A 10,043-nucleotide genomic window follows, 5' to 3' on the forward strand; every position below is an offset into this window, starting at 1 on the left:
ATGTTTATTTATGTCACACTAATCATGTTTATTTCGATGCAAATTGGCATTATATTCATGTTTAAGTACCTATTTAATTCATGGAATGTCTAAATTTATATTATTTAAATAGAATATCATATAATATCTAGTCTTTAATCTATCTGATATATTAATTAATGTTTCACCGAAATTTTTATAGGACCATCTCACGTATCAATTTTGGATGTGAGACAGATAAGTTATAGAAAAAAACAAGGAAACGGATAATAAATACAAGGAATTTTGGATTAATTGGTTCAGAAATCCAAATTATTTTTTGGACTCTTCGGCGTAAGTTCCTTGGCTTGGACAGGACATTTAGTATCAGATTTCAAATTTTTTAGTTTTTGTAGCAAAATATTATTTTTGACTCTAAATATGAAACTGAAATACCCATATGCCAAATATGAAAAATGTAAGTATTTTTTTAATTATTACTATATAATTAAAATAATCAATATAATGAGGATTTGAGGGAGAGGGAGAGGGGAGAGGGAGAGGGAGACATCTGGACCGAGTTCTTGAAAACGACGACGTCTCTAACAAACCCCACACCGTCATTCGTCCTCACTTAATGCTTCAGATCTCTGCAATTCTATTCTATTTTTGCTTTCATTCTTTAATCTCTTGTGTGTATATTTGTATATATATTCCTGCAATCTCTTTATCTTCTCCATCGGCAGTTAAACTGTCTGGAGTTTGGAGTCTGTATACGTATTTTCGTGTTGCATTCGCTTGATCAACTAGAATTCTCCACACTTGCGTCTTGGATCGTTTGTTCGTTGAGATTTTACGAGGGAATGGCTGTGGGTTCTGGACCTGTGACGCCTGGGCAGGTATAGTGTTGATTTTTAGAAATTCTGGGCTGGTGATGGTTATTTCAGCTTCTCTTCTTGCATTGGCGGTGCATTTTAGTTAGTTTACGTGTCATTTTTTTTATGTTGGCGTGCAGTTTTGGGAAGTTTGTAGTGTTTCTGTTTTGAATTTTCACTTGTAGTTCTTTTTTCGTTTTGTTTTCCTTTTTGTGGCGTGATTATAGTTTGTTTTTGTTCTCTCTCTTATTTTATTATCAAGCACTAGGAAGTGATGTTCGGTTGATCGATTGTATTGGGTTATTCACGTGTGATTGGTTGACGATATTTTGATAACTATTATGTAGTGACATCCGTTGCTTTGTTAGGTTATTCTTCTTGAATTTATTTTGTTTTGCTTCTTGCTTATCTGTTCTGCTTGTTAAGTTTTATATTCCCTCGAACTATGAATCACTAGATATACCGTGAAATCATGACTTATGATGTTTCAGGTGTCATTTTTGCTTGGTGTTATCCCAATTTGTATTGCATGGATATATTCTGAGTGGTTGGAATATCAGAAATCATCATCCCCTTCAAAAGTGTAAGCGTATATTGTTTCTTTTGTCCTCTTCTTATCTACAGTATACAGATTTATCATATCTTGAAGCATTATACCTGGCAATTGAAATGTGAAATGTGTGGCTTTTTCAAGAAGTGGAAGGGTAAAAATTAATTATGTTGCTTTCTCGCTCATCTTTTGGTACTGAGTTGCTTTTATGACAGCAGTCATTCGGATATAAATCTTCTCAAATTGGAAAATAAAATTGATAAGGAAGATGATCGGGCTGTGCTGCTGGAAGGTGGTCTTGCTAACTCAACTCTGCAGAAGTTGTCCACCCCGTCGATTAAAACAAACTTAATCAGGTGAGTGTGATGATTTTGAATGGTAAATTTGGAGGGGTTTTACCACATTTTGAAGCCCTTCAACCTTTTTGTGGATTTCACATTTTAGGTTTCTCACAATGGAGGACTCATTTTTGCTTGAAAATCGACTACTTTTGAGAGCAATGTGAGTTTTTTTATTATTTTGATTTCATCGTATAAGGTTCTTTTCGTATTGTGAATGATGTTAAGATCTTTTGCAGGGCTGAATTTGTGGGAATTATATTTTATTTCTATTTGTGTGACCGCACAACTTTTTTTGCGGATTCCAAAAAGGTGCCCTTCATCTTTATCCACCCTTTAATGCTGGAACTTTTCATTCATTTGTTTAAGTAATGTGTGCAGTAACATGATTCTGATATTATTTATTAGCATTTCATTGACTTCTATTGTTAATCAAGTAGCATACAGAGAGATACATTGTTATTCTTATTATCAACTATATTTAATGTAATTTTTTTCAACCTTTTGACTAACCATGTAAATGATCATAATAGGCCTATCAACTAAAGCCAAATTGCTCCTATTTCTCATCTTTTAACTTGCAATGCATGTTATACGTAAATTATACGCTTCCTCAGTCGGTGTAAGCTTATTATTTGTTTTTCCTTGTTGGACAGAGTTACAGTCGAGATGTATTCCTTTTTTTGTACATTCTTCTCATCATAGCTTCAGCCATGACATCTATCAAGAAACATAATGACAAATCAGCATTTTCTGGAAAATCCATACTTTATCTTAATCGCCATCAGACTGAAGAGTGGAAAGGATGGATGCAGGCAAGTATTTGTGGCAAACCGTTCATAAATATGGTTTAGAATCTTGAAAGAGTTGTGTGTGAAGCATTTATCTGGATTCTGGTTGTATACCAAGAAAGGAGAAAAAATAGAATAAAAACTACTGCATTCAAGTTCTCTTTCATAAGTTGCACAGAAATGTTTAAGCTCTCACTATGTTCTTTCTGCCAGATGGAAGTTGGGATTTTTTTACTTCACACATGTCCACAATTATCTTCTGTTCACCAGAAATCTGATACTTTCATATCATTTTGATACTGCCTGTGTGTTTGTTATTTCTGTGCATTCACACTTTGTGTGCAAAGTTTAAGTTTTTCCTTTTCTATTATTTGTCTTCTGCTCAGCAGATATCGGATACCTGTAGATCATTTCGATAAGTCTGTGTGGCGGCTGCTGCTGCTGCGCACTAACAGTAACACGCCTTGTGCACAAGCCTTTGACAGTTGTATGCCTTTTGCCATGTTTTATAGGTTCTGTTTTTGATGTACCATTACTTTGCGGCATCGGAAATTTACAACGCGGTTCGTGTTTTGATTGCTGCATATGTGTGGATGACTGGGTTTGGGAACTTCTCCTATTACTATGTCAGAAAAGATTTTAGTATTGCTCGATTTGCACAGGTGACATTGTAATCTGCTTTATATTTTTTCATTGAACTTGATTTTCTCATATTTTGTTTTCTTTTTACGTTGGATTTGGTTTATCAAAACAATTTTCCTAAGACAAATATGATTTGTTGTCTGTGCAGATGATGTGGAGGCTAAATTTTTTCGTGGCATTTTGTTGTATTGCTCTCAACAACGACTATATGCTTTACTATATCTGCCCAATGCATACTCTATTCACTCTTATGGTATATGGGGCCCTTGGGATTGGCCACCACTATAATGAGATAAGATCGGTGATTGTTTTGAAATTTTTTATGTGCTTCATTGTGGTGATTTTGGTGTGGGAAATACCTGGAGTTTTTGACATAATCTGGAGTCCTCTGACTTTTCTGTTCGGTACGTAACCATCAGTGACCTTGTACTTTTTTGGGTTTCCCATGGCAATTTTTTTAATGTGATGAGCATTTAATCATAACTGGCCAAAATGAGATAAATTTAAATTTATTATTTTAATTTCTAGTCTGAATTCAGCCTCGGCTGCCTGATTGTTGTTTTATCTTAATGACAGGGTACAGGGATCCTTCCAAACCAGATCTTCCATTAATGCATGAATGGCATTTTAGATCTGGGCTTGATCGCTATATATGGATCATTGGAATGATTTATGCCCATTATCACCCAAACGTACTGCCAAAGAGAGAGATTAAATTGCTGATTGTACCTTCTTTTATGATCTCTTTAATCAATTTTATCCTTGTAGGTTGAAAAGTGGATGGAGAAACTGGAGGAATGTGAGACCAAGCGAAGACGGACAATTAAGATGTCCGTCGTTACGGTCGCCTTAATTGTAAATCATTTCATTCACGAAACAGGATTTTGGATGATTCATATTTACTTTGAAATCTAATTTCCTGCTAATTTCCTGTCTTAAGGTGGGCTATTTCTGGTATGAATGCATTTACAAGCTGGATAAGATTGCTTACAACAAGCTTCATCCTTACACATCATGGATGCCAATAGCGTGCGAATCAATATTTTTTCTTAGTTTATCTACTTATTCCTAAATTTTCTTTTAATTCTATTTGAGTGTTGAAATTATTTCTATAGTTGGCAAGAAAGAGGCTTTATTGCAATGTCCAAAACCATTAATTTAGTTTGCTGATATGTGGAAATCATCTGTGTTATTATCTTTCAGCGTCTACCTATGTTTGAGGAATTTCAGTCAGCATATTCGAAATTTCTCTTTGACCCTTTTAGCGTAAGTTTTGTTTTTTGGTTATATTTTTATTTTAACTATCTAGCTCTTTTCAGTGAAAAAAATTGTCATCCTTTTGGGCTAAAGCTAAACCCTGGGGTTGTTTTTCCATTTTTTTCTTGTTGTGCCACTGTTTTTGGGTACCAGGTGGCTTGGAAAAATTACTCTGGAAACCTACATTTCCCAGTTTCATATCTGGCTGAGGTGTGTGAGTTTATTCTCTTGCTTGTTTGTCGATATTATTGGAATGATTATTTGATACAATTTCCATTGCTTATACATTGTCTATCACAATAATGTATTCACTTGTTTGCTTCTATTAATATTATAAACGAGAAGTACTTTTTCCCCAGTAGAAGGCATCTAAAATTTATCTATAAAATGTTTTCAGTGCTTATTCCAAGATGTTTTCTTCTTGTTCGTCTGAGGAACCGGGGAATTGTGAAATTTTCCACGTAGCTAACACAATCTAAATTACATGGCTAACAATTTTCCTACAATATGCAGATCAAATATGCCAAATGGACAGCCTAAATGGTTGCTCTGTTTCATTCCAGATTATCCATTACTTAACTTCATGCTCACCACCTCCATTTACATCTTGGTAAGTAAATTTCTGCTTTGTCCCAATTCTTTTCTTTTTCTCTTTTCAATTGCAACTTGAGGGAGAGTAAGTTTTGTTCCCACGGGGTTTGAACCCTGACCTCTCCCCCAATGGGGATAGGATTGTACCCACTTCACCACACGGGTGGTGGCTGTTTTGTTCCAATTCTTCAAGTTAATGACTGATTAAATGTTCCTTGCCTAATGGAATCTCTGTTTTCAATATGTTCACCACCACAGGTGTCTTACCGGCTTTTTGAACTGACCAACACATTCAAGGGAGCTTTCATACCCACAAGAGACGATAAGAAGCTATTTTACAATTTTGTTGCTGGAACATGCATCTGTGTCGGTTTATATTGCATTGCATTAGCCCTTCTTCAAATCACTCACTAACATGACGGGTTAGTTCTTTATCCCTGGATGATCAGTGTATACTGTATAGTTAGTGATGAAAAAAGTTTACCCGACAGGGTGCTTAAACATGCTTGCTGATGCTTCTAACCCAGGATTCATTTCTGAAGTTCAACCAGAAAAGTTCTTTATGCAGTCAAAATTTCATCTGCTGGAACCATTAGAATTTTGACCTTGTGATTATTTTGTTCGACGAAATGATTGAACCATTAGACATGATTCATGAAGCCGTTAAAAGGTTTAAACATGGCATTAAGATGTGTTGAGACGACGCATATGTGCAAGAAAAATACTATTTTTGGCTTTGTCATTGGATGTGGCTTGTCAAGCATCTGAACTCGAATGGTTCAGTTTTTAAACGGAATCTCCATACGCTAGTTCCATGTTTTGTGATTTTCTCCCTTTATTCCACTCTTCAGTTTATATATAATCATTATTTTTGTAGGCATTTTCTCAATCAAAAATGTGAAAGTGGAGCTGTTTGAAGGAGAGATTGGTGACTATATAGAAGTTGGAAAAAATACGTTGACATTATAGTTATAAGGCCTTACCGTGGAACTACATGATGAGGCCAGAGCTTGCTACCAGTTTTGTTAAACATCGTCACATGCTCGATTTTAGTTACCGATAGTAAATCAAGTTACTAGCTCGAAAGTTAGCACGAAAAACTGATCATAGGAAAGCATGTCCGGGAACGTTTATTTCCACGTTTTTGCTCATTTAGTTCTGTTACACATTCATGTATGATCAATCGATTTCGGTAAACATAGTTTCATTTATCAAAGCGTTTCTTGATACTCGTGGATGGATTGTTGGTAATTGATTATGGTTTGAAAAACCAAGCAACATTTGTGGGTGAGATTGTTGTGTTCCCGAAAAATCAGTGTGAAGGATGGACAAGAGTTTACGAACGGCCAAATTTATTACGTAAATCTGTGTTAGTAAAATTATAATTGTAATATCAAATAGTGTAACATGATTTACATTCAAATTTGTCACAAAAAATTGTTTGGATACGGTGTTCACGAAAATTCGATCATTTCAAAGGCGGGCTACATTACGAGTCAACTTTATATTTTATGCTTCCTGGTTGAATTATTAAGTTAAAAGTAAATGACAAGTATTTGATGTTCCCTAAAATTGTTACATCTGGACGGACACAAGATCATATTTGAAATTGTCCTAGTCCGTTAAGGGCCAGACCTCATTATTAACCAAAGTTCGGAAAAGTCCGAGCTCATGGTCTCTTCCAAAAAAGGTCGAGCTCAAGATCATATCAAAGAGGTCGAGCCCATGAAAATTCTGACAAGGCCGAGTCCAAATACCATTCCCTCTGGGTCCAAACCCATTAGCGTGGCTGAGAAATCCGAACTCAAGGGCAAATATGGAATATGAAGACATCTTTGTCAGTAGATAAAAACCCTGATAAATATGGGATCTAATCGAATCTCATCGAGATAAGGCGAGGGTCCTAGCCATCATGATTAGAGAGTCCTACTATATGATGTTGCCTATCTCATTGGTCGCCTTCCTTCGTAAGGTAAGAACGAATGTAGGATCTACACTAAAAAGAATCATACTTTAACAAGGTAACTAATCTCTCCTACTTCAATAAAATCAAGTATTGGTCACGATTTTACAACATTCACTCTCTCTTGCTCACTCAGCACTAATATGTTGCAGTTTGCTCTTTAAATTCATAATAATAGCACTGACTCAAGTATCAGATGGGTCACACCAGAAAACTCTCCGACACCCCTAACCCTATTTTTGTCCGTGCAGACCCATCAATACCTTAAAAGCTTGAAAGATCTGAAGATCCGCTCACCAGACCGAACCCAAGATAAAATTTTGTTATAACCAGTATTAAATATCAATTACATTTTCTAACATAGGCAAAAAAACTAGTTTTTTAAAGCCCTTAATCGGTTCAAATTCGAAGATTGATGCATTTGGGGCATTAAACTTCAACCTCATTTCATTCAAAGATTGCTGTTGTACTATATTAACTGAAATTTCAAGAATAGCTCCGTCTGATTCGTATCCCTGTCTCACAAGTTATATTTCTTTATCCAGTGTGCACATTCATATTGGTTAAAAAATTTAAACGCGTTCGAGGAAAATTCTTGTCGACATAAAATGAACTAGCCTTTGCCTCATCAGTCAAGAGTCATGTAGTTCGAGATTTACCTACCATCCCGACTGTAATTAAAAATGTATATTTACACTAATGTTTCACTTGAACGATTTTATAAGATTTCAATCCGTGTCAAATTGAGGTTAATGCCTACTAAAGTTGATTGTTGAAGTTAAAGGATAAAACTGAAATTTAGCAAGCTTGAAAAAATTCATTTCTATTCAACTCAAAGATAGCATTGTATTCCAATAATTCACAAGTTTAGTTACAAATGAACGACCTCAATTGAGTGCGGTTTCAACAGTCAAATTCATTTTCCAGGGGTGAAGTTTGTAGCATATGCCCAGGCATTGTTGTTAACCGGGTCTGCAAGGTGGTCGGCGAGGTTCTCCAACGGACCCTTCCCGGTCACGATGGCCTGCACGAAGAATCCGAACATGGAAAACATGGCAAGTCTTCCATTCTTGAGTTCCTTAACCTTCAACTCAGCGAATGCCTCGGGGTCGTCAGCGAGACCCAATGGGTCGAAGCTGCCACCTGGGTATATTGGGTCGGTGATCTCGCCTAGTGGCCCGCCGGCAATACGGTAGCCCTCAACAGCTCCCATGAGAATAACCTGTGAGGCCCAGATGGCCAAGATGCTCTGTGCATGGACCAAGCTTGGGTTGCCCAAGTAGTCAAGTCCACCTTCCTTGAAGATCTGAGATCCAGCCTTGAACCACACGGCCTCACCGAATTTAACACCATTGCGGGACAAGAGCTCTGGGAAGACGCAACCAAGGGCTCCAAGCATGGCCCATCTGCTGTGGATCACCTCCAGCTCCCGGTTCTTGGCGAAGGTTTCAGGGTCGGCAGAGAGTCCGGCGGTATCCCAACCGTAGTCACCGGGGAATTCACCCTTAAGGTAGCTGGGGGCCTCACCAGAGAACGGTCCCAAGTACTTGACGCGATCGGGGCCATACCATGGGCTGCCTGATGAAGCAGGCTTTGAAACAGTCTTCCTCATGGAAATCCTCCCAGTGCCCGTGATCTCGGAAGCAGATGGTGATTTGACAGCCTTTCCGGCCAAGGCATGGGAAGAGAGAGCCATCGTCGATGAAGCCATTGGTAGCTGTCGAAGGCTGGTTGCTGCTGAGGGTATCTAAGGAATTAGTGGTTGATTTGCTTGTGGGATGTCATAGGTACTTATACAAGCGGTTTCTATCGTATTGTTTATCTTTGGAGATCAAATGCTGTATTGTGATTGGTTGGAGTTTGATTATTGAATGTCCATTTGGAAAGTAGTTTTTTTTGAGGATGAAAATCTCAAGATCGGTCCCTTTGTTCTTGCAGACCAATGGGAGTTTGCCAAGTGTGCAATTGGATACAAGAAAACATGTGCGAGGAGGGATAGGTGGAGAATTAACATCCACATGCAAACCAAGACGCAAGAGGCTTCGATTGATTAAAGAGAAAATGACGAGTCCACCAATATCAGTCCCATTTTGATGATAGCAATGTGGAAAATTCTAGACCTCGGAAAGGATTCGCTAGCCATCATTAAAATCCTGAGATCTGTGTCTCTGTGAAATCTTGAAAGCCAATCGGAGCATAGATATATCGTTTTGATTTGCAAATAAAATTATACATTTCTTTGATGATTTTTCTATAAAATGGAATTTAAAGAATTTAGGGAAAGTAGAGATAAATATCTAATCATAAACTAAACTTTACATTCAGTCTCTATGTTATAAAATTGTATTTTTCACTTTCTGATGCACAAATTTTTTTTAATTCACTCCCTAGTCCCCATTTCATATTTTATCTCATTTTCTCCTTTAATTCAAATTTATTTCCGCTGTTACATCACTTTTCTTCTCTTTTTCAATAATTTATTAGGTAAACCCCTAGTTCATCTCCATCGATTTTCATCTCCTCTTCTCCCCCAATTTCTTTCCATCGATTTCCACCTCTTCCTTCTTCGAGAACCATGCCATTGTATTAAATTTGCATATAATACATGATATAGTTACTGTTATTTGATAGAATAATGGTACTAATTAATTCTAAGTTGGTATATAGTTTGCATGAATTTGTTGTACTAGATCTTCGATAATGTGGTATACTTTTACACAAAAACGAGGTACTTTATAAGCTAGATTGTGGTATAATGAACACGAACATGTGGTACACCTTAACATATCAACGACAATATCATCTCATGTATATCATTTGTCACAAATGTACGATTTCGTAACACTTATATTAAAAAAGGTTCATAAAGCTAATTTGTACACAACTTCTATTATTCTCCTCGGGAAAAAATTTGTTGAAAAAATATATTTGAATTGTGGCAACAAGACATCACAAGGTGATAAAATAGTTACGAATTACTCAGTAATTTACCATAACTGGTGAAACTAAAACTTAGTTTTATATTTTATTTCATTCCATTGCATTAAATTTGCATATAATACATGATATAGTTACTGT

General features: G+C 36.6%; 2 protein-coding genes across 3 annotated transcripts; one reads left to right on the forward strand and one right to left on the reverse strand.

Annotated features, from left to right (window-relative positions):
• Positions 1-520: 520 nt before the first annotated feature.
• On the forward strand, positions 521-6,199 carry LOC140976897 (protein REDUCED WALL ACETYLATION 3-like). Of its 2 annotated transcripts, none has more exons than XM_073441304.1 (16): positions 521-857; positions 1,325-1,416; positions 1,599-1,739; positions 1,828-1,884; positions 1,961-2,033; positions 2,378-2,536; positions 3,025-3,174; positions 3,303-3,558; positions 3,731-3,846; positions 3,923-4,009; positions 4,095-4,183; positions 4,358-4,420; positions 4,565-4,621; positions 4,925-5,021; positions 5,261-5,424; positions 5,880-6,199. In XM_073441304.1, exons 1-15 carry the CDS (start codon positions 822-824, stop codon positions 5,414-5,416), a joined length of 1,629 nt encoding a protein of 542 aa, XP_073297405.1. In that variant the 5' UTR covers positions 521-821; the 3' UTR covers positions 5,417-5,424; positions 5,880-6,199. The 2 variants fall into 2 exon arrangements, with proteins under 2 accessions (XP_073297405.1, XP_073297406.1); XM_073441305.1 differs by having other exon boundaries at positions 1,602-1,739.
• Positions 6,200-7,772: 1,573 nt separating this feature from the next.
• On the reverse strand, positions 7,773-8,737 carry LOC140976898 (chlorophyll a-b binding protein 3C, chloroplastic-like). The gene has a single exon (XM_073441306.1). The coding sequence runs from the start codon at positions 8,674-8,676 to the stop codon at positions 7,882-7,884; it is 795 nt and encodes a 264-aa protein (XP_073297407.1). The 5' UTR covers positions 8,677-8,737; the 3' UTR covers positions 7,773-7,881.
• Positions 8,738-10,043: the final 1,306 nt, after the last annotated feature.

This window comes from Primulina huaijiensis, chromosome 5 (genome assembly GCF_012295235.1).
Source record: "Primulina huaijiensis isolate GDHJ02 chromosome 5, ASM1229523v2, whole genome shotgun sequence".
Taxonomy (NCBI): domain Eukaryota; kingdom Viridiplantae; phylum Streptophyta; class Magnoliopsida; order Lamiales; family Gesneriaceae; genus Primulina; species Primulina huaijiensis.